This window comes from Staurois parvus, unplaced genomic scaffold (genome assembly GCF_062004578.1).
Source record: "Staurois parvus isolate SC_StPar_1 unplaced genomic scaffold, SC_StPar_1.0 ptg000321l, whole genome shotgun sequence".
NCBI classification, from domain to species: Eukaryota; Metazoa; Chordata; class Amphibia; order Anura; family Ranidae; genus Staurois; species Staurois parvus.
In genome coordinates, this window is record NW_028318117.1 from 6,419,452 (window position 1) to 6,445,236 (window position 25,785).

At 41.5% G+C, this 25,785-nt stretch overlaps 1 protein-coding gene across 1 annotated transcript; it reads right to left on the minus strand.

Moving 5' to 3' along the window:
- Positions 1-762: 762 nt before the first annotated feature.
- Positions 763-25,463, minus strand: EXO5 (exonuclease 5). Its single transcript, XM_089683783.1, has 6 exons — positions 25,219-25,463; positions 21,612-21,678; positions 13,951-14,231; positions 12,502-12,606; positions 3,024-3,196; positions 763-1,416 (listed from the first exon to the last, which is right to left on the minus strand). Exons 1-6 carry the CDS (start codon positions 25,376-25,378, stop codon positions 967-969), a joined length of 1,236 nt encoding a protein of 411 aa, XP_089539909.1. The 5' UTR covers positions 25,379-25,463; the 3' UTR covers positions 763-966.
- Between the last annotated feature and the right edge of the window lie 322 nt (positions 25,464-25,785).

Consider the following 25,785-nt stretch of genomic DNA (forward strand, 5'->3'; position numbering starts at 1 on the left):
GCAGTAGTCGAGTCGAGAGATGACCAGGGAATGAACTAGGAGCTTTGTGGTGTCATTGGTTAGGAAAGGGCAAATTTTGAAGAAGGGGTGTATAGTTTGCTGTTTATCAGCAATGTAATGGGTATACACATTGGGGGGTCCTGTCTAGTGTCAGTACTTTTAGTTAAAAAATACAGATGAAATTAATACTACACAAGTATGAAAGGAAGCCATTGTGCATTCAGAAAAGTAAGCTAACCCTTACACAGTGCAATTTAAACTGACAACAAATCCTCTCTCATCCTGTGAAGTAGAACTCAAAACAGGACATGAAAGGAAATCTTCTGAATGTGGACATATAGAGCAGTAAAATCTGACAGACGTTCACACTCTTGCCACTATATCCAAAAAAAAAAAAATTAAGTTTTGGGGGGCATTTCACCTTAATAAGAGGAATTTATTCCCAGGTGCTGTGAAGATGTCAGCAACAATCACTGGTGAGTTTCACCTCCGATAGACCTGATTTGGCTCCAGGCAGAATACGAGTTCTCACAATACTAGCTAAACGATGAAAGGGGTGAAAGGGTATATGAAAGAGGGATGCAGAACCTTAGAGTCCTGGATTGGTGCCAGCATCAGTTCTGTTATTGCAGAAAAGATACCTTATACACCACGCTGCTACATACACGCAACACTACAGTTAAAACATTTGTTATTTCATGATATAGCAATATAAAAGCTAAAAATACTTCAATATTAAATACAAACAAAACAAAGGCATGATTATTATAAAACCGATCAACATTTTAAAATATTAATAAAGTACATACAATAAAATAAACTATATAAAATTGCTTGTTGAAATGAAGAGAATGTTGAAATTAAAGAGGGGATGTTGGTCAGTGTAAACAATAAGACATAATTGGAATTGCAATGAAGAGGAAGTATATTTCTATGTCATGATTTTAAAGTTGAAAGCATCAGTCTTTATTTAAACCTCTTTGTTGGAGTCCTGTGCTGTTTTCTCCATTTACATATATTAGAATAGTCACACATTCTGCACTTCCAGACATCTTCTATATCAACTCCTTGGATCTCTCTCTGTCCTTTCCAGAAGGATAAATAAAATGTCACTTGTTCCATAACATTCTCCTCTTTAAAGTTCACCATGTCACATCCTAAAAAGGTTCCATCCCCTTGATAGCAATATTCCAGCTTCAAGCTGTCAATCTTGGGTAACTCTGAGAATGTCAGGTTCAGGCAGGTCAGCTCTATGATATCTTTCAATGTAGACACAGTCAGCCCACACTGAATTGCATTTTCCTTTACCTGAGGTCCCAGTTCTTGTTCTGGCCTCAGGTTCAAGATCTGGATTAAATATTCTGATTGTAGAACACCACTCACCATGCCATCAAACAGCAGTTTGTATGTACAAACCTGAAAAACATATAATTATGTCTGGTTAAGTGTTTCAATGGATTGAAGTATATAGACTGGGCTGGTGAAAGAGTGCACAGAAGATAGGAACAGGCAACTTGTGGTCCATAAGTACAAATCATGGAGTTACCTGTCTCTCTAAAGCTGAACTCCCCCTTCCCCTGACCCATTTTCTTTTCGGTCCTTGGGACAGAACATGGGGATAGTCTTCTCTGAAAACACTCAGCCAACAGAAACCTGACAGTCTTAAACCCTTCCCTAACACTAAAATTGTTTATGTTTCAGCTTGTGCCCCCACTAGAGAGATTGCTACTTACAACCATTGCTAGAAACTGAAGTGTGAAAAGTCCTCACCAAAAGACATACAGCAATAACAACCCTATAAAGCTTCTAAGCCTTCACCACTCTCTTTAAAATGTAGAAAATGTTTTCTGAGTGGAATTCTATTTAAAACCAGATATTCTCAAATACAAACAGGTCTATGAGTTCTATAGGATGGACAGAGCACTTCAGATCAGAGGCGTAACTGGAAATTTAGGTCCCCTAGTGCAAGAAACCATGAAGGATGCCCTGACCCCTAGCCGGGGCCCTTCATTACTGTCTCACAGCGGGACCCTTTCACATGTTCTGCAGCGGGTCCCCCTTCCTGCCATATTGGGGACACACACACACGTAGTGACCCTAGCAAGCAGTTCCGCCACTGGTGTCAGTAGTTTTTCATTTTTGTTATTTTATTTTTGTATTATTTACCATTTTACTAATTTTTGGGTTTTTTTTACAATTTAATTTACTATTTTTCACAGTTTTTTTTAGAAGTCCCAATGGGGGGCTTTGGTGAGATATCAGGGGTCTAAACAAACCTCTGATATTTGAGACAGTGAAATAAGATTGAGAAAGCAGCCTCAGCAGCACAGAATGAACGGACAGGAATAGCTCTGCACGGAGCTTCCTGTTCATTGATATATGGAAGCATAGTAAACACAGCATTGCGGGGGTGGGTGCACCCCTGCTTCAGACTTTCCGATGCTCTCATTTTCACTTGGAGAGGTTTCTAGCTGGGCAGTTATCTCTGTGGTAGGAATAAACCTATTTTCCTGCTGAAAAAAATTAAAAGAGGTTCTTTTACATCCCGGGTTCTGCTTTTTCTCTCCTGCCGAGTTTAGTTTCAGGACTCATGTAGGGACCAGCTGTACTGTTTGACAGACAAATGAACACTGCAAAAAAAAAAAAAAAGGCCTATATTAAGTGAAGGGGAGGGTGGCTTCAGAGTGGGTGGGGGGAACAAAATGAGGTTGTGCTTTAAAATAACTTTGACATCATCAAGTGAGAAGGCTACCTCAACAAATCAATAGGTGTGAATAAACTGGAGTGCGCTCTTTGGGGTAGACTAAGGTATACAAAGGGTTTGCCAGTTTGTTTATACGAAGTCATCTTGACAGGAGAAGCTACTGAATGCAGCTTTGACATACACCTCATATTTCTAGCGAAACAATTAATTTTAGAATTGACCACATTACAATTATGATTTAGTGATAAATGAAAGTAAGAAATGTGTTTCCAATAATGGATAAATAGATTAAACACGCACAAAACATACGTGAACCCACCTGGAGCTCATGAGTTCTCCTCTGAGCCAGTCGAGGCAAGGTTGGGGTTGCTCGTGTTTTCAGTTCTCGCAGTTCCAGCTCACCAATAGAGGAGTAACCTAATTCATCAATTACTCCCACCATGAAAATACCATCCAATTCTCCTAAAACTGGAAATTCACGAATGCAACCACCTGGAAGAGAAGGTAACTAATCAGGCTGAACAAACTTTAAAATAAAACCTGCCATTAAACAAATATAAAGATAGGTGTTGCTCTCCTCTCTTTTGCAGAATGCTATTTCCTTGGCATCTGTACAGATACTTTGGCAAACGCAGTCAGATAACTAATATTTTTAGAAGTAGACTAACAATAGCAGCAATCATATTTCAATTCAATTGTTACTAATGTCAAACATTTTATTAAAATAACAAACATGTTATACTCACCTGCTCTGTGCAATGGCACTGCACAGAGTGGCCCCGATCCTTCCCTTCTCGGGACCCCCAGCGGCGATCCTGGTTCCCACTCAAATCTAGGTCTGCATCTTTGGAGGCATCCAGTCTTTAGTGCCCTGCAATAGTCCTGAAGTTTGACCACATGATTGAATGACATATTTGATCCAGTGGCCCCACCGCTGTCTCTGCCCAAATAGTTGACATAACCCTGATTGACTGTGCTCGAAGACCAGGTAGAAAAGGTGTCCCTGGTAAAAAGTAAGCAAAGGAAATAGAAGTCTTTGACCATGTTTTTACTGTCAACCTGGAGGCTTTCCTGCACGTATTCTTTCCTTGGTGTAATACCATTAACTTTTTGTCAAATGCCACACTTTGCTGTGCCTTAGTTAAATGAGGAGGTTTCTTCATATGTCAATCATGTGAAGTTGTTTTTCCTTGTCACTCACTTAACTGGCAGAAAATGAAGGTAGAACAATTTCTTGGTTTTAATGAAACCAAGAATTTATCTGTAGGATGAAGGCAAGATTGATCCTTAATATGATCTGGTCATCAAAAATGGTAAAGTGCAGTTTTTAAATTGTGAAGGCCTGGATGTTCACTACCCTTTGTTCTGTCTTCATGGGAAGATTGAAACATATTTACAATGTTAGAAACTTACATGAAATATATTTTTTTGACATAGTTTCTAGATGTTCCCTGGGTAAATCCCTTAGTATATACAATTAAGCTTGGTTTAGAACTTATATATAAATGTATAAATTTTTTCTAGTTTTGAGGCCTTGGTCAGGGGTAGGGAAACTTAAATAAGTAGAGAACAACCTGGCCAACATGAGAAAAGTAAAAGATCAGACACAGTGTTGCCTTCTCACACCTAATTTAAACCTTTAATTGCTGTACTACCGTACCGCAATCCTGTCCATTTCAAGTGTGCTATTTGCATTTGGAATCTGTTGCTGTCAACTCTCAAGATGAGATCCAAAGAGCTGTCACTATCAGTGAAGCAAGCCATCATTAGGCTGAAAAAAACAAAACAAACCCATCAGAGAGATAGCAAAAAACATTAGGCGTGGCCAAAACAACTGTTTGGAACATTCTTAAAAAGAAGGAACACACCGGTGAGCTCAGCAACACCAAAAGACGCGGAAGACCACGGAAAACAACTGTGGCAGATGACCGAAGAATTCTTCCCCTGGTGAAGAAAACACCTTTCACAACAGTTGGCCAGATCAAGAACACTCTCCAGGAGGTAGGTGTATGTGTGTCAAAGTCAACAATCAAGAGAAGACTTCACCAGAGTGAATACAGAGGGTTCACCACAAGATGTAAACCATTGGTGAGCCTCAAAAACAGGAAGGCCAGATTAGAGTTTGCCAAACGACATCTAAAAAAGCCTTCACAGTTCTGGAACAACAGCCTATGGACAGATGAGACCAAGATCAACTTGTACCAGAGTGATGGGAAGAGAAGAGTATGGAGAAGGAAAGGAACTGCTCATGATCCTAAGCATACCACCTCATCAGTGAAGCATGGTGGTGGTAGTGTCATGGCGTGGGCATGTATGGCTGCCAATGGAACTGGTTCTCTTGTATTTATTGATGATGTGACTGCTGACAAAAGCAGCAGGATGAATTCTGAAGTGTTTCGGGCAATATTATCTGCTCATATTCAGCCAAATGCTTCAGAACTCATTGGACGCCGCTTCACAGTGCAGATGGACAATGACCCAAAGCATACTGCGAAAGTAACCAAAGAGTTTTTTAAGGGAAAGAAGTGGAATGTTATACAATGGCCAAGTCAATCACCTGACCTGAATCCGATTGAGCATGCATTTCACTTGCTGAAGACAAAACTGAAGGGAAAATGCCCCAAGAACAAGCAGGAACTGAAGACAGTTGAAGTAGAGGCCTGGCAGAGCATCACCAGGGATGAAACCCAGCATCTGGTGATGTCTATGCGTTCCAGACTTCAGGCTGTAATTGACTGCAAAGAATTTGCAACCAAGTATTAAAAAGTGAAAGTTTGATTTATGATTATTATTCTCTCCCATTACTTTTGGTCCCTTAACGAGTAGGAGGCACATATGCAAACTGTTGAAATTCCTACACCATTCACCTGATTTGGATGTAAATACCCTCAAATTAAAGCTGACAGTCTGCAGTTAAAGCACATCTTATTTGTTTCATTTCAAATCCATTGTGGTGGTGTATAGAGCCACAAATTTAGAATTGTGTCGATGTCCCAATATTTATGGACCTGACTGTATATACATATATATATATATATGATTCTGTGCAGCTGGCCTGCATTATAGTAGTAAAGCTACAGTGCATGCTCTGGAATTGGTTAATGATTAAAACTGAACTCCGGACAGCATGTAGCTATGCATAGTGGTTGTAAACCTCAGAAATGAAATATAAACAAAGCATATCCCTCTATAGTGGAACATTTGGTGATCTCTTGATACCAAACCAAGGTCAAGTAGACCAAGAAAGATTGCAGCCACAACTTCCTGAAGAACTGCACAGGATACAAAGAAAAATGCTCAGGTAACGTCAGGAGTAATACAGACTGCTCTGGAAAAAAAGACAGTGTGGTTGTTTTAAGGAGGACAATATAATGATACTTGAACAAAAATTAGCTGCATGGTCGAGATGCCAGAAAGAAGCTTTCACTTTGCCAATGCCACAAAAAAGCCCGGTTACAATATGTTTGACACCTTGACAGTTTCACAGCTTCTGGCACACTGTAATCTGGAGTGACGAGACCAAAATAGAGCTTTATGGTCACAACCATAAATGCTATGTTTGGAGAGGCGACAAGAAAACTATCCCCACTCTGAAGCATGGTGGTGGCTCACTGCTGTTTTGGGGTGGGTTCGAACTCTAAAGGTTTAGGAATACCTCAGGACTTCATCCAAGAGAGACAGAAGGTCTTCTACAAAGTGTCAGAGAGGCTTCAGAGGGCAGCCGGAGTATGAATGTCTGCAAGAGACAGTTAATGGCCTGAGGACTAGGTCAGAGGAGCTGTGTGTGTCTGAGAAGTTCTAAGCTGTGTGCCTGAAAGAGCGGGTGGTCAGAAGAACCAGTAACTATAGCAGCAGTGCTGCTGAAGAGTAGCCAGGTGGGCTAGTATTTTCATTTGGACTGTGTGTATTTTACTGGAGAAGAACCTCTGCATAGGAAACTTTATGTAGGACTGTTTTGCCTTTCCTTTTAATAAAAGAGGACCACCAAGCCCTGAAAACAGTTCCTGACTGGCGTGAACTCACTTGAAAACACATCTACTACGGAGATAAACATCCCCAAATGTTAAAGTATATATTACACACACAATGTATAATCCATACTAAAAGAAACACAAACAATATGCCATTCACTCGTGAAATAACACATCAACCATATGAAAAACCTGTATCACAAAAATAGTGCATAATAAATGCCACATTAAAAGTTCTTTGTGCTGTGTGTGTGTGTGAAATAAATCCAAAACAAAAGTGATGCAATCTTTCTTAAAAACCACAGCCTGTGAATTTCACTGTACATGTGTGAATTTTGGGCACTCCCTGGGTGCCCCCAGTTGTTATCTGCACTCAGCAGATATGGGTGAAACCTCGAGCTAACAAGTGAGTCAAAATGTGCTTACATTGTAAATTTTCCTGGGAAAAGTAGTTCTGGTGTATAGCGCATCTGTCCCTCCTTGAATATCCAGGATAAGGATTGCTCACATCAACATGAAACATATAGCAAGCAGATACCCAAGACTTCATTTTCCTCACAAATATTGGCACCCCGGCATTGCTGTCAGATAACGCACCACTTCACTCAGACAATTGTTACAATTACAAATGTTTTGACATTCTCATGTTATTTCTTTTGTGCACTGGAGTTTAATATTTATTATTCATTTAAGGGGTTTACGCTATGATGGCTCTCTTTCCTCTTTTCCTTGCATATTCATGTTAATGTGACTTTAGTTTGCACTATTTTTACAGGTTTACAGTAATGGTATACTGTTAATGTGTGATTTTCACAAGTGAAGGACATATTGTTTGTGCTTTTTTAGTATGGGTCATACACACTGTATTTATATATATTGACTGCACAAATCGACACCTTTTATATACAGTGGGCAAAATAAGAATTGAACACGTCACAAGTTTCCAGGTAAATATATTTCTAGGTGCTATGGACATGACATTTTCACATCTCGATAACAACCTATGCAATCCATACATACAAAGAAACCAAAACAAGTAAGTTCAGAAATTAAGTTATTTGTAATAAAATGGAATGACACAGGGAAAAAGTATGGAACTCGCTAACTGAAATTTATTTAAAATACTTCGTACAAAATCCTTTGTTGGTGATGACAGATTCAAGATGCCTCCTGTATGGATAAACTAGTTGCATGCACTGTTCAGGTGTGATTTTGGACCATTCTTCCACACAAACACTTCAAATATTGAAGGTTCCGTGGGCCTCTTCCATGAACTCTGATCTTTAGTTCTTTCCATAGATTTTGTATTGGTTTCAAGTCAGGTGATTGGCTGGGCCATTCTTCGAACCTAATTGAGAGTTTCCTTGGCTTTGTGTTTGGGATCATGGTCTTCCTAAAATATCCACCCTCATTTCGTCTTCTTCATCCTGGTAGATGGCAGCAGATTTTTATCAAGAATGTCTTGGTACATTTCAGCCTTCCTTCAATGATATGAATTTTGCCAGTACCATATGCTGAACAACAGCCCCACACCATGATCTTCCCACCTCCAAACTTCACTGCTGGCATGGTGTTTTTGGGGTGATGTGCAGCGCCATTTGACCTCCAAACATGGTGTGTATTATGACATCCAAAGAGTTCAATTCTGGTCTTATCTGACCAGACTATATTCTCCCAGTATTTCACAGGCTTGTCTAAATCTTGTGCAACAAATTTCAAAAGAACTTCAACATGCTTTTTCTTCAGCAATGGAGTTTTGCGTGGTGAGCGTGCATACAGGCCATGGCGGTTAAGTGCATTACCTTTTGTTTTCTTTGAAACAATTGTACCTGATAATTCCAGGTCTTTATGAAGCTCTCTACAAGTGGTCCTTGGCTCTTGGACAACTCTTCTAATAATTCTTTTCACTCCTCTGTCAGAAATCTTGTGAGGTGCACCTGGTTGTGGCTGGTTTATGGTGAAATGATATTCTTTCCCCTTTCGGATTATGGCCTAACAGTGCTCATTGGAACAATCAGAAGTTTAGAAGTCCTTCTGTAACCAATGCTATCAGTATGTTTTGCAACAATAAGTTTGCAAAGGCCTTGAGACAGCCCTACGCTTTTACCGATCATGAGGTGTTTCTTGTGTGACACATTTTTAGGCCATCAGTTGAGACTGAACCAGCTGATATTACTTTGCACTGACAGGGGGCAGGATTGCTTTCTAATTACTGATAGATCTCAGCTGGTGTCTTGGCTTTCCTTGCCCTTTCGCACCTCCCTTTCTTCATGTGTTCAATACTTTTTCCCTGTGTCATTCCATTTTATTACACATAACTTAATTTCTTTGCATGTATGGATTGCATGGACTATTATCGACATGTGGTGAAAATTTCATGTCAATAGCACCTCTAGAAATACATTTGCCTAAAAAAATGGTGACATGATCAATACTTATTTTACCCACTGTACTTTAACCACCTCCCGCCTGCCATATAAGGAAATGACAGACGGGCCAGTGGTTCTCTCATTCTGGGAGGATGTCATATGACGTCCTCCCACTCTAACCGCGGCGATCGGTGGTGCGCTGTGTCCCTGGGACACATCAGATCACCAATCAGTGGAAAGAGCCAATGACTTCTGCTCTGTCATGTGATCAGCTGTGTCCAATCACAGCTGATCGCATGTAAATAAGGAAATCCCAGTTACCGGCATTCCTCTCCTCACGAGCTGTCACGCTGACAGCTCATGAGGAGAGGAGAGCCGATAATTGGCATTTCTCGGAGGGGACATCTATACTGATGATTAATGCCCTGATGATCAGTGTGGCCCCATCAGTGCCACCTGTCAGTATCCATCAATGCCACCTGTCAGTGCCCATCAATGCCACATATCAGTGCCCATCAATGCCACATATCAGTGCCCATCTGAGCTGCTTTTCAGTACCACCTATCAGTGCCAGTCAGTGCCACCTATCAGTGCCACCTAATAATTCCAGTCAGTGCCGCCTATCAGTGCCATATATGAGTACTGCCTTTCAGTGCCCATCAATGTCTGTCAATGCCCATCAGTGCCTCCTCATCAGTGCCGCCTATCAGTGCCCATCACCGCAGCCTCATTAGCGCACATCAGCGAAGGAGAAACATTACTCATTTACAAAATTTTATAACAGAAACTAAAAAAAAAACCTTTTTTTTTTTAAATTTCAGTTATTTTTGGTTTATTTAGCAAAAAATAAAAAAAACAGAGATGATTAAATACCACCAAAAGAAAGCTCTACCGGTCTCAAAAAAATTATAAAAATTTCATATGGGTACAGTGTTGCTTGACCGCATAATTGTCATTCAAAGTGCGACAGCGCTGAAAGCTGGAAATTGGCCTGGGCAGGAAGGGGTATAAGTGCCCTGTAGACAAGTGGTTAAAAGCCCTGTAATTATTTTGTATTTTAGAGTAAATTTTAACCTCAACAATTAACTGCTGTACTTTCTCTTCTTTATTCATGGAAGAATCTATAATATTTAATAAATCATCCATCTTGTCTGCCAAAAACATTTTTTTAAATGTTTTCACTGCAGTCTTATATTTTACATAATCGTCCTCCAGAAACTTTCCCACCAGTATTTCTGACATTTTCTAAGGAACACAGTTCCTCTTCAATCCCTTCATCTTGTGAAAAATTTTAAGGGGTTAAATGAGGCTTCTGTTGAGGCTGCATTATCTAATAAGATTTTTGAATGGATGGGGTTTCTTTGCTTAAAAACTTGAGTGCAGTTACCTCATAACTTCTTCTGTAAGAATCTACTATCTCAATGCTAAATACAGCACACTGGGGGCATTTACTAAAGCTGCATGGTGCAAAATCTGGTGCAGCGCTGCACAGAACCCAACCAGCTTCTAGGATTTATTGTCAAAGCTTAACTGAACAAGCTGCCATTAGAAGCTAATTGGCTACCATGCACAGATTCATCATCAGATTCTGAATGCTCCAGTTTTAGTAAAACTCCCCCACTGGACTTTTCAGCTGCTTTACAGGCAGATGTAGTTTTCATTCCTTCATGGACTTTGCTTTCTAAAAAGTAACCAACAGAAAATTATAAACAAAGTTTAAAGTGTTAAAATAATATATTTTAAAAGGATGCAGGATTCCTTACAGGCCCAGAGGCATTCCCTGAACCACCTGTATCCATAACTTAGCCAGTGGATTCCAGTACATGGGTGCTTACATAGGGGTACACCTTCCCTGCCAAAAGAAGGCTTCACAATGACGTTTCCTCCACTTATAAATCATACGGAATCTATATGTGGGCCACAGTAATATGTAACCTCCAGAACCTAATGGCATTGATGTGGACCCCTATGCACAGGCACACAATATCATACGCTTGTGTTGTGCTCCGTATAAGAGCCACACGTATGCACTGCAGCTCGCAGTTTGGCCTGTGACATCAGAGAGGGCACCCAAAGATCTCAAATGGACGGCACCTGCCCATTTTATATACATTTAATGATGTAATTACAGTATTCTGCAACCATTATTCCTGGCAACCAAATTCACAAACAGGTGGAAAGTAGATAAGGGGACACCCAGCAGGGTGATACCTGTGTGTTAAAAAAAAGAAGGGGGGGGGGGAAGAAAAGAGATTCACAAAAAAGTGGTTACATTATGGACAGAAAGCAATACTCAAGAGTTCCTCAAAAATTATGCTTTATTACAAAGATTGCAAGACGTGCAGCCTGATGGACGCCTAACATAGGCGTGTATATCCGCGTCCCCTGCAGGACTACGTGTATGGCGCCAATGCATCTGACCAGAAGTGACGTTACTGACGTGTCACGTATGTTTAGGTTTAGTATTGGGTTCCTGAATTCATCCATTATTGGTACTAATGTATTTTCTATATGCAGTATTGCATTTCTGATGTTTTGCCTTATGGTACAATTTTTTGAACAGATCCCCTACACGGTGGTGTAACCTGTGTGTCAGTGCTGTTTATGTATTAGACCTAGTGTCATTACATTTACAGCACTCAATATTTATGACCGGTCAGGACACCTGTGTTTAACCTTTTTGGTTTTAGGTCATACTTTGTTGTATTGTCTCATATTGTGGTGATGGCTAACTGAGGTATTTACCTAAATGTCTACATATGCAATCTTTGTAATAAAGCATAATTTTTTAGGAACTTTTGAGTATCGCTTTCTGTCCATAATGTAACCGCTTTTTTGTGAATCTCTTTTCACACCCCCCTTTTTTTGAGGTTTGTTTCTTGGTTACCTGGCAGATAATATACATTCAGTGAGACGTTGAAATATGGTGCCTCTTGCCCCTTCCTTTTTATTAGTGTTGACACCTGTGTGTTCCCCCGAGGAGCTTGCATCTGCGGTGCTCATAACTGGGGACTGAGGGCAAAGGTTCTGCTGAATACCTACTAATCAGCACCAAAGCTCACTGTCTGGCTGGCTCCCACTCTGGTCACCCTCCCATCTCTGGGGTTACCATTTAATAGGAAAAAGGAGCAGTTCAAGTATACAGAAAGAGAAATTTGGGTCACAAGTCAACTGACTTCATGTTGTCTTCTCCTGATCTGATAGGATCAGAAAACCACTAGGGATTAGGAGGGGGAGTTGAAATGTATAATTTGTCTATTCCTGTCCCTCTTAGGTAGGCAGATCCCCTCCCTTGTGTTTTGTGGTCATGGATTGAACAGGGACAAAAGTAATCAGGTCATTGCTAGAAAAGAATACAATTCTAATCTAAATTGTAAAGTAAACTGTGAGCATTTACATAGAGTCTGCATAGCATGATCATCCAACATTTACAAAATAACCTGTATGTTTAACTTACCAGACTGTAAAACTGGAATCATTGCTAAAATGTTGAGACATTTTATTGCCCAGATGTCTTCACGAGTCTTTGTGGTCACCGATACAACATCATGCAACTCCAACTCTGGTAAATATAACGTGGATGGTATTTTTCACAAATCTATTCATTGTATCAATGGATGTATGAATAATATATGCTTTACTAGTTTTCTTTAAAAAGTTGCAACAATTCTTTGCAGTGCTTGGGTTACATTTCAAATTCCAGCTAGGACAAGAACTGCATGGAGTTAGCATGTTCTCCTAGAGCTTGAATGAGCTTTCTCTGGATACTCTGATTTCCTTTCACCCTGCAGGTTAATTGGCCCCTGTCTGAATTAGCCCTAGTAACAGTAATGCTATCAAAGTGCTTCCAGCTAGCATTAAATTTAAATATCCTGCAAAATGTTTTCTAGTTTTAGAAACAGTGTGAAAATATTAGAACTGCTGACAGGTTTTCAATGAGATCTTTGTCATCACTTGGGTGAATTCACCTCATTTCCTGTCTTAGGGCCACAACCAGGAATTATTCCTTTAATACAAAAATATGGATGTAGGAACATGTTATTAGGAATGTATAATTTTGTTGCCTGTAAGCAATTTAATGGATATATAGTTTTCACGTTTTAAATAAACATAAGTAATTAGCTTTATATACCTATGCCTATCTACATAAGTTATACAAATCTTGTTTTTATGTATAATTTGTAATCAAATATATATTTATACTGTAGTATATGGAAGTAATGATTTTGGTCATCACATATTTAGCCACCGCTTTCTGCTCTGCAGCTCTATAGGACTCAGAAGGGAACATCTCTGAAAGCTTCTAAAAAAAGTGCATCACACAGACATTACCTAAAGTGATTATAAAGACTCAAACTTTTTAAAATGAAAATAACAAACAAATCATACTTACCTGGTCTGTGCAACAGTTTTGCACAGAGCATCCCCGATCCTCTTTTTCTCTGGTCCCCTGCCGGTTCTCCTGGCTCCTCCTCTTCATCCAGTGACTTCATAGGATGCTGCTCCCTATGGGGGAATTCATGCAGGCTCACTCTCAAGCTCCACTGCCTGCGTCCATAGACACAGACGGTGGAGCACAGCCCCCCCCACTCACTCATCACAGAGTTTGAGTGACAGCAGCATGAGCCAATAGCTGCACTGTGAGAAGTGACAGAGCCACTCTCTCATGCACAGCGCTGGATTGAAATGGGGCTCAGGTAAGTATAAGGGGGAGCAATGGGGAAGATCTGAGTCACAGAAAGTTTTTTTACCTTAATGCATTGAATGCATCAAGGTAAAAAAAAACCAAAAACTTAAGGCTTTAGAAGCACTTTAATTATATATTTAGTTATGAGTGGAGATACACTTAAACTTATGTTTCAAAAAGAAAACAAAAGATTTAAATGAACTACATGAAAGACCTCACCTCTAGCCAAATGTATACTGGATCCTTCATTCATTGCGGCAGTCTTTCTTGGTCGGTGAGCTAGTGGCTGCTCAATTTTGTACACCATCTGTTGTTCACACCACATCTGGGAGCAAATATCTGTCACAGCCAAGTGACTCATATGATATTTCTGCAGTGGAGTCAGTGATTCCTGTTTCCTCTTCCTTGGCGTTATCTGTGATGAACCAGGTATTTCATTGCAGCTTAATCCTGGACTACTGTGGAGCTGACCTTTAGTTGGTGTATTCACATCTACATTACTATAAAAAGAAAAGGTAAATGGTGGAAAGTTTTAGCTGCAATAAAAATATATATCATTTAAAGCTGAACTGCAAGGAAAGTAAAAATCCTCCCGTGCAGTGGAGCTGCCCCTACAGTGCAAGGATTATATGCTCACTTAGGTCTAGGGGCCTGGAAAAAGTACTATTACTTACTTGATCCTCTGCTCCCATAAAACTCCCTCCATGCTGCTAACCCAGTTCCTTCAGCTTCTTCTCTACTATGCTCTAGTGGTTGCAGGTCTTCTGACATAACAGTCCGTAGTAAATCACTTCAACAATTTGCTGCCCACAATATTTGCATTAGCGATGATTGCCAAAAAAACATGCAAAAGAAATCAATACGAACAGAAAGATGGAAGCTGCCTCTGCCTTCCACCTGCAATGCTAGTTGCCTGTCTCTTGGCACAATACTTACCTTGAATTGTGGCTTCCCCATCCTGAAAGTGTAAATGCTCATTTTAGTCTAGAGTATGAATAAAAACAATTTCAAATTACTTTATTATGTGCTCCCATATTCAGCTTTTCTCCATACAAATGGTCCCTTAAGCTGCTCTATTTCTGTTTCGTCCATTAGTCTCACTCTGATGTCGTCACATATAAGTGAGGACACTGAGGGTCTGCTCACAACTTGGCATGCAGATCAGGAATGTCAGAATTCCTAATTGAAAACTTACACTGATGGCAAAGGATTAGTATGAGAGCCAGGAAACTATTACTTTCAGAGGTGGAGGTCAGCAATGGCAGCCTTCGTTGGTACATGTTCCTGACTCTCACCATAAAGAAAGAAAAAATGTTTACACATAACGGCAGGAGCCATCTCAGGCTGTTATAGCAGGCAAAGCTCTGACATTTGTGTGGATCTGGGGCCTGCCTGACCCTTCCTGCATTATCCTACAGGGTAGCCCAGCATGGTCAGCTGAGCATCTGCTTCTTTGTGGACCAGTGGTCACTATAAACAGGGCAACTTTTCTAAATAACATGAGTGATATATGAATGAAGAGATTTGGAAATACTGGACAAAAACAAAGACTGTAACTAGCTGGGCAGTCTCTTCAGTTTGGCATTCATTTCATCATTACCTAGATATCCCTCTTTGAAATCAAAATAGTGTGAGTACGTGTAGAGGTCAATTCACTAAGATAAATACCACATAATTTTTTGCCTCAAAATAACTCATGCTGGGTATATCTCAAAAGTAGTCAATTCACTAAAGTAACATGCATTGTTTAACAAATGTATTAAATATTTATGTTTTGCAATATTCAGCACAGCCTTTTTCAGCCAGGATGCCTTGAAGTGTCTTCAGTGGTGCCTTGGCAAAATGTCTAAAAAATTGCCCAAAAATTGTATACAAGCCAGCAGGTGGATCAAGCCTGCCTTTTATTTACACAAAGCCACAAGTTTTCATTGTGCACCAGTACAACCTCCTAGCCACCAGCATCCTAACCATATGACGTCATCAGTTGATATGGAGGATGTCGGTCACCTGCAAGGCATCCTTGTTTGACCCTCCCCTGCCCCTCTCTGTCAGTAAGGGCGCCAAATAGCTGAGTGATAGAGAGAAACTGAGGGAGAAGAGAAACATTGGAATACTATTCAGTATCAGTGTGCAAAGGTGTATTTGCATTGGAAGAATAAATCCCCTCTAACATTGGGTGTCTTACATATGTGGGTGTTGCTGAATTAGGTAAAACTATTAGAATAGTTTTCTTTACATTTTAGAATGGCGTGCCTTGAGACTTTCCATAATTTTAAAGGGTGCATTGACTGAAAAAAAGTTGAGAAACCCTGATTTCACACAGAAATCTAATGTAATTGTGATGTTGTTTTATCACAATTGTTTTCACAGGCTAACACTGCACCAAAGGTAGATTGTTCTATAAATGAAGGAACACAGAAACACTATAAAATTATGAAAACATCCTTATGATTTGTTCACCCTTGGGTGTTTCAGGTGTGCTAAAAAAGGTCCGGAATGCTGCATCTTTGATGCACTTTCATGAAAACATTCATTCTATCAAGTTCAATGGCAGCAAGCCTAAACCATAACGCACCCAAAACACACTGCACTGATGTGAAGTGGCCATTAGGCTAGGTTCACACTGCTGCAATACGATTTTGATCCAACTTTCAGTGTGATTATGTAGTGCTACTTGGATGCAACTTTGATAAGGCTTGCATAATGGAGCCAAAATCACACAGGACTTGCCACCAAAACAGATTAGGAACAGTATAGGAACATATAATTGCTCCGTGCTGTGTCACATTGATGTAAATGGACTTCATTGAAAACAAAGTAGTTTCCCTTATCATGCGATTTTGTGCAACTCCAGTTGCATTTGAAACCGCACTAGTGTGAATCAGGCCTAAGGCTGCATTCACACCTGAGCGTTGCATTTTTCACTATTTTTGCACGTTTTTGTATAATGTTTTGTTTTTTTGTTTACAAATGTGTTTATTTATCAAGAAATAGGCTGCAAAAACAGCTTCACGGTATAAAGTATAACATACAACAGAAAAAGAAGGCACATCTGTAATATTCATTTCAAATAAGTACAGTGGTGTAGAACATGAAAGTTAAGTACATGAGCAAGGTAGGCATGTATAATGTTTTTTAAAGCATATTAGAGCATTGGCATTTTAAGGTGCCGGCTCCAGCCAGCTTTCCACTCATTAAGTTATTTGTTGTTAAGACCTGGCTTCCTAACAAAGATGAGTTATCTTTGCTGTTAGCAGGGAATTCCCTGCTAACAGCAGAATGTAAAAAAAACATCTGGCATTGAAATAAAATCAAACAATACAGCCCTTTGGGTCTGATATGATTTTAAGGGGGACCCACACCAAAAAAAAACAAACAAGAAAAAAGCATGGGGTCCCCCCAAGGTCTACACCAGGCCTTTAGGTCTGATATGGATTTTAAAGGGAACCCAAAAAAATGCATGCAGCCTGGCAGGCCAGGAAGGGGAATACTAGCAAGTGCTCACCCCCCCCCCCCCCCACACCATCCCTTCTGAACCATGCCAGGCCACATGCCTTTAGGACCCACCTGGCAAAGCACCTTGCCCCCATGTTGATGAGGAGAAGGACCTCTTCCCCACAACCCTGGCCCGGTGGTTGTGCGGAGTAGCTTATCACAATCTGGAAACCCCCTTTAACAAGGGGGCCTCATGTCCCGTTCCCATCTATAGACACTTGCCAAATGACAGCTGCCCCTCCCACTACATAAACATGCAGGGGCACCCGGTAACATCACCAGGTGACCTTGCCTCCACAACACCACTAAGAGACCCTGTCCATAATGTCTTAGGGGAGGGGTCACCCAGTGACCTCACTAAATGCCCTCACACCCTATGGCTACACATGCCACTCTTGAGACAATGCACCCATGATGTCACTCAGAGACCCTCACCCTATGACGCAACAAACAGCACAAAACGCTCCATAAACATGCAACAAAATGTGCAAAAATTCTCAAAAATGTGTATGTTGCTTGTTTTAATGCATTTCTATGCAGAAAAAAAAACCTCTTAAAAAAATGCAACATCTGCCCAAATAGAGCTCCAAAAAGTAGCTCCAAAAGTTTTTCTCCTTCAGGTGTTTGGCTTCAGGTGACTTGGAGTGGAGATGTGAATCATCTCCATAGTGAATAATTTATTTTTTTTTTTCTCCTTGAGCGGTTTGGAACTTTGAGCTACAAAACGTTCAAGTGTGAATGGGGCCATGGTGTGCCTTCAGTCACAGAACAATCTCCTTCAAGTAAAATGTTACAATTTACTTACATTTCCGAGCTCAGTGCAGAACATGCCCGAGCTCAGTGCAGAACATGCCTACACTGATACATTGTATACTTTTAACTTACTAACCAGTGTAGATTTCCCCTGTTATTTCGTACATTCCTAAAATACCACCTGCCTATACTGTGGGATAAACAACAAATGGTTTTTTTGTGAATTGACCTTAAAGGTTTATCTAATTTTTTGTGGTCTTTACATCCCATTTTTAACAAATTTGCGTCATTTACCCAAATCTGATATTTTACTTTGACGAATTGACTTATTTATTATTGCATGCAATATTTCAAATAATAATAATAATAATAATAATAAAAAAAACAAAAAAAAAACACAACAACACGTCACAATTATCAGATACAATAGTGGTTTCATTTCACTTACCGTATTTTGCGCTCCATAAGACGCACTTTGTTCCCCTCAAAAAAGGGGGGAAAATGTCAGTGTGTCTTATGGAGCGAATATGGAGCGGCCGGTCCGGTATTTCCACCGCGGCCGTGTCAGAATACCAGGCCGGCCGCTCAACTCTGCAGCAGGACCTTACCTGTTCCTCGGTCCATCGCTGCACAGTCTTCCCGTGCTCCTTTAGTGTGGGCTCTCAGCTTGAGAGCCGGGTGCGAGTAGCGCTGCACTTTGTGAATGGTACGGCGTTTTCTGGGACACATGACAGGTCCCAGAAAACGTCAGACCAATCACAAAGCGCAGCGCTTCTCGTGCATGCGCAGTGGGCACCCGGCTGTCAGGAGGGTGCCCACACTAAAGGGAGGACAACTCCGCGGAAGTGGGAGCGGGTACCTGTCAAATTCAGTTACCCGCTCCCCCTCCCTCCCCAAAGGTCAGCAGTCATCTCCTGTACTGTCCGCAGTCTCTGGTCATCCCCTGCACTGTCCACAGTCTCTGGTCATCCCCTGTACTATGTCCGCAGTCTCTTGGTCATCCCCTGCACTGTCCGCAGTCTCTGGTCATCTCTTGTACTGTCCGCAGTCTCTGGTCATCCCTTGTACTGTCCGCAGTCTCTGGTCATCCCCTGTACTGTCCGCAGTCTCTGGTCATCCCCTGTACTGTCCGCAGTCTCTGGTCATCCCCTGTACTATGTCCGCAGTGTCTTGTCATCCCCTGTACTATGTCCGCAGTGTCTTGGTCATCCCCTATACTGTCCGCAGTGTCTTGGTCATCCCCTATACTGTCAGCAGTGTCTTGGTCATCCCCTATACTGTCCGCAGTGTCTTGGTCATCCCCTATACTGTCCGCAGTGTCTTGGTCATCCCCTATACTGTCCGCAGTGTCTTGGTCATCCCCTATACTGTCCGCAGTGTCTTGGTCATCCCCTATACTGTACGCAGTGTCTTGGTCATCCCCTATACTGTACGCAGTGTCTTGGTCATCCCCTATACTGTTCGCAGTGTCTTGGTCATCCCCTATACTGTCCGCAGTGTCTTGGTCATCCCCTATACTGTCCGCAGTCTCTGGTCATCCCCTATAATGTCCGCAGTCTCTGGTCATCCCCTATAATGTCCGCAGTCTCTGGTCATCCCCTATAATGTCCGCAGTCTCTGGTCATCCCCTGTACTGTCCGCAGTCTCTGGTCATCTCCTGTACTGTGTCCGCAGTCTCTGGTCATCTCCTGTACTGTGTCCGCAGTCTCTGGTCATCTCCTGTACTGTCCGCAGTCTCTGGTCATCCCTGTGCTGTCCGCAGTCTCTGGTCAGCTCCTGTACAGTCCGCTGTCTCTGGTAATCTCCTGTACTGTGTCCGCAGTCTATGGTCATCCCCTGTACTATGTCTGCAGTCTCTGGTCATCTCCTGTACTGTGTCTGCAGTCCATTGGTTCAGAATATTTTTTTTCTTGTTTTCTGCCTCTAAAACCTTGGTGCGTCTTATGGTCAGGTGCGTCTTATGGAGCGAAAAATACGGTACTTGTGAAACATTAGTACTGCAAAAGCAACTATTAGGTCACATGCACACTGAATTCTCCATGACGCCTTTTCTCCTACAGCGTTTTGGCATGAGCATTCACATGTCTGGCATTTTTGCATTCTATTGGCCAGACGGTTACGTTATTCTGGCTATTAGAATGTATTAACGTGCAGACGTGCATTAACTTATCTAGTGTTAACTGGTTTCTATGCGCGTTTAGGCACTTTTAAGTGTATTCAGTGCTCAAAAGCTCCTCTCCTAAATGTGACTTTGGTAAATGCCTATAGTGTGCATAGACATAGGCTAAAATGGAGGGGTGTTTAGAGGCAGAGAAAAAAAAATAACTCAAATACCTGTAAAAGCAGTGTTTTTTAGCTCAAGTGTGCATTCATTTCATTTATCACATGGTACACAGAAAATTAGTTCTCTTCAGATTCTTTTTATGCTAACACGTCACCTGGGTCCATTTATAATGACATCTGAATTTAAAGCAGATGGCATTTACTGATTTGTGTATACGGATTTCCTTAAATACCATGTTAATGTCTTTGCTTCCTCTGTCATGTTACCACCACTGGGCTTTTCTCATTGTGCATTGCCAGGGCTGCAAGGGGGTCCGACAGTAGCAGCTGCAGTCACTTTGTGATGCAGCCACTGGGACAGGAGTTTCAAGTTCTAGTATATCTAGCTGCCCTTCACACTGTGTGACCTATTGCTGGCCCCCTCATTCATTGTCTTTAACAGTGTGAAACAGGGGGGTGGGGGGGGGGGCAGCTGAGATCAGCCAACAGGGAGAATGACAAAAGGGGAAAGTACATGGAGTCTGCCAACAGAGTCTGACCACAAGGAGACTACAGGCATGCCAAGTGTGCACAGCAGTGAAACAACAGATTTCCATTGGAAAGTAGTGGCTGAGCACCGTCAGGCTATTGTAGGAAGTGATACAGAAAAAGTAGACTGGCAGGATCTAACCAATTAAAAGGCCAAACAAGGAAGACAATAACAAATTAGGTTAGGCAGATGCAGGCATGACAACATTTTAGTGTCCAGGTTTACAAATACTTTAATGGGCTCCCAACCTGAGCCTCTACAGTAACTTCTACAAAATACAGTCAATATGTAAACATAGGGCCCATTCACACTTTAGGGATCAGTTGCAGTGTGTTAATGTGTGTTGTGCTAAAAAGGAACCCAATTCTCATGGATGGGCTACAAATGTTCCACAGTGAATCAAAAATTGCACAACCCTTTTTTAGCAATGCAGTGCACCAAAATGCATGGTGTGTGCATTGGGGTGCACTGCAGTATGTTGTGAATTACACTTTCTTGTTCAAGTCATGTGATCAGCTCTCAACATATCCAAAGCCATTGTAGATGCTAACTCTATTTTGGTTGGGCCTCGCTGCACTCATTGCAGTTCATTGTACAATGTATTGGGGTGCCAGTCAGAATGAATGACACTGCAGTGCTCTACACATAGAGCAGGTGTATTACTGTGTGTTGTGGGAGCATGCACATTTTACTGCAACACACAAGTGTCTATGTGTCCTCACACTCAGCCAGCGCATTCATTTTTGGGTGAATGGCAACATTTTTCTAGCAATCTTACTTTTGAGCTTTTATTATCAATTTAAAATTGGATTATGCCTACCTTGTTGGAGGGCTTGTAATTTCTTCTACTGTTTCCAAACCCTCTCCGTCTGCTACATATGCATCACCTATGGAAAACAAATTTACTATTACATAAGTAATCAGGCAGCAAACACCAGGAGCTTGCACAACAACACAGAAACAGCTAATGCATTTCAACCTGTTTGCATTTTGAGATAACATGGGGATGTCGATTTTCCAAAAGGGGTCATTTTGAGGGGGTTTTGGACTGTCCTGAATTGTTTAATTTTTTTTTCTTTTGTTTGGTCTTTCCACACACGTTACACTCTTGTGTCATGCAAATCCAACATTCCAGTGTTCTACTACTGTATAGTTTGTATGAATGTTCAAAAATATTAGTCACATCCCAACATCTAGCAGAAATATTACATAAAATCTGATTTGGTTGCTAACTGTAGAAAACTCACTTTTACCCTGGCAATGTATTTTATAGAAACACTACATTTTTTCCATCCTTGTATTCTTATTTGATATCATTTATAACAGAAAGGGAAACTGGTTCATTTTTTTCCCTTCCATTCAGATGGGTGTTAACACTTGTTCTGCACGCAGGTCAGGTTTGTTATTGTGCCTGCATTTGCCCCAAGCTGTGTGCAGGCAGCCTATAGAGGGAGATGCAGATGCAGCAGCTGCAGGGACACAGGCATTTGTCAAATTTTGCAAATATGTATGGAACAGAACACAGACAGTGTGTTCATTAAATAGCTTGGCACACTAAATTTTAGTTAATTTCTTAATTTTTCAAGAAATTGTGATAAAAATATTACAAATTCAAAAAACTCACCATGCCTCTTTTCTAAACACCCTGGACTGTCTACTTCCCAAAAAAGGGGTCATTTAGGAAGTATTTGTACTGTCCTGATATCTTAGAGCCTCAAGAAACAAGATTGGCCATCAGTACATTAGAATTGATCAATTTTCCTATATACAGTAAACAGTTGTGCTCAAAAGTTTGCATACCCTGGAAGAAATTGTGAAATGTTGGCATCCATATTGAAAATATGACTGATCATGCCAATACAACTGTCTTTTATTTAACGATAGTGATCATATGAAGCCATTTATTATCATATAGTTCTTTGGCTCCTTTTTAAATTATAATGATAACAGAAATCACCCAAATGGCCCTGATCAAGAGTTTCCACACCCTGGAATGTTTGGCCTTGGTATAGACACACACAAGGTGACACACACAGCTTAAATGGTAATTAAAGGTTAATTTCCCACCTATGAGGCTTTTTAAATTGCAATTAGTGTGTGTGTCTAAATAGTCAATGAGTTTGTTGGCTCTCACATGTACCTGACCTTGGCTTGGTATCAAGAGATCCCTGCATTTTTCACTTCTTAATAAGTGATTGAACAGTACTGACAGGCATATTCAAGGCCTTGTACGTCTTTTTATGATCTTTTCCATATTTATAAATTTCCATTTCCTTGTTACACAGGTCTTTTGACAGTTCTTTTCTGCTCCCCATGGCTCTGTATCTAGTTTTCTCAGTGTATCCATGTAAGAACTAACAAACTCATTGGTTTGGTGTAGTAAAAAAAAAAAAAACACCAAAAACGCACCTCCTCACTGAAATCAATGTAAAATGTGAAAAAAAACCCCACAAAAAATGCACTTGTGTTGTGTTTTTGAGTCACATATCCTGTAAAAAAACACACTTGCAAAGCCCAGGTTGGGTGGCAAGCAAGTCTCCTACCCCAAAATGCAGATCATGTACATGTATGTGATTAGGGGCAGCGGGCCGCTCTGCTGTAGTAAATTTGCGGTTGGGTGGTTCAGAAGTGGTTAAAGGATCATTTCTCCTCACTAGGTCAAAATGTTTAAAAATCATGCCCATGAGGGGCCCTGCCTGCCCCTGTCACTCACTCACAGTACTTAGCGGCTGTGGGCTTGTAGTTCTAAATGAACTGTAACGGTACTGTGGAGTGCCGTGGTAGTTCATTGAGTCTTCCTATCAGTATATCTGCTTGACTGTACATCCCATCCAGCAAGCAGATATTCTAACAGGTCTGCAGGAGACCTGCATGGCATCAGTGATCTACTGATTGCTTTCCAGGCCCCTGCAACAAAAAATAATATATGCACATTTTTTTTACCTGCAAAAAAAATGTGGATTATTTTTTTTTTTTGCAAAAGGTGAACTTACCCTTTAACCACCTTCCGCCCACCATATAGTACAATGACGGGCGCAAGGTGGTTCTCTCGTTCTGATAGGACGTCATATGACGTCCTTCCATTCTCACTGCACATGCGCAGCGAGAGGGAGCACGCAGCGTGGCGATCGGCGGTGCAATGTGTCCCTCGGACACAGCGATTCATGGAAAGATCCGAAGATGTCGGTTCAATCATGTGATCAGCTGTGTCCAATCACAGCTGATCACATGTAAACACGGAAATGCCAGTTATCGGCATTTCCCTCCTCTCGAGCTGTCACACTGACAGCTCGAGAGGAGAGCCGGTAATCGGCTTTCCGCGGAGGGGACATGTACACTGATCATCAGGGCACTGATGATCAGTGTGCCCTGATGATCAGTGTGGCCCCAGAAGTGCCACCTGTCAGTGTCCATCAGTGCCAGCAGTCAGTGCTCATCAGTGCCACATGCCAGTGCCCATCAGTGCCACATCAATTCCACATATCAGTGCATACTAGTGCACATCAATGCCACATATCAGTGCCCATCTGAGCTGCCTTTCAATGTCACCCATCAGTGCTACCTATCAGTGCCAGTCAGTGTCGCGTATCAGTGCGCATCAGTGCCGCCTAACAGTGCCATATATCAGTGCTGCCTTTCAGTGCCCATCAGTGATGCCTGTCAATGCCCATCAGTGATGCCTGTCAATGCCTCCTCATCAGTGCCACCTATCAGTGTCCATCAGTGTAGCCTATCATTGCCCATCAGTGCAGCCTCATTAGCGCAAATCAGTGAAGGAGAAAAATCACTTATTTACAAAACTGTATAACAAAAACTAAGAAAAAACTTTTTTTTTTCAAAATTTTCAGTGGTTTTTGGTTTAAGAAAAATAAAAATCCCAGAGGTGATTAAATACCACCAAAAGAAAGCTCTGTCTCAAAAAAATGCTAAAAATTTCATATGCGCACAGTGTTGCATGACTGCGCAATTGTCATGCATAGTGTGACAGCTGAAAGCTTGAAATTGGCCTGGGCAGGAAGGGGGTATAAGTGCCCTGTAGACTAGTGGTTAAAGGAAGAACACTTTACTATCAAGTCCCTCTCTGCTCCTTGGATAGCATGTAACCTATAGGACCAATGGTGTCACTCTGAGCTGTGCCTATATACATTATCACTCTTGTCATTCTTCCCTCCATGACACAATGGGTGCTCCTAGAATAATGACACCACACCTGGAACAAGAACAGAGAGCTGTGAAGGATGAGAGCCAGCGCCTGTCCACTATGTTCTCACTGATGGATCTACGTATAAACACACAGTGTATACAATCCAGGCACTCAAGACTGCCAGGTCTACACAGACACGCCCCCTTTGTAATATCAGTGTCCCTTTATTGGGGGCTCAGCATCCGCACCCAGCTGACCACACCCCTTCCCTGACGTCACTCACAGCTCTCCGCCGCTTCCTGCAGACTGAGAAGCTCGGAGTCACTGATGTCTGAGAAGCCGTCCTCCTCCTCTACCCTCGCCTGGCAGCCATGGTCTCCGGACACACATGTCTGCTTTCCATTTCTGGTGTCCGCTTCATGCGCTTCCCCGCTGCCCGACATAGCGCCTCTCCACAGCGGGCATAAGGCTTGTCAACACATGTCTGACATCACGTGGGAGGAATGTCATGTGATATAAACACAACATTCTTCCTGTAGTCCTATAGAACGTCAGCTGAACAGGTCACGTGTTCCATCCCTCCTCCCTCAGAGGGAACGCAGTCCCCCCCCCCCCCATTACTGAGACCCCTCCTCTGTTCCCTTCACCCGGCGTCTGAATGATTGTTCTTGTGTAGTATTCTTATTACATTGTTTTTGATATTTTTTTACAAAAGTAATGGTGAGGAAAGCATTTGTTGGTTTAACCCCTTCATGTCTGAAAGTCAAACAAATCTTAAATCTTGAGCCCCATCCAGATCCAGCCATGTGCAAGAGAGCTGGGGCTCTCTCCCTCCTCATTGGATGCCACT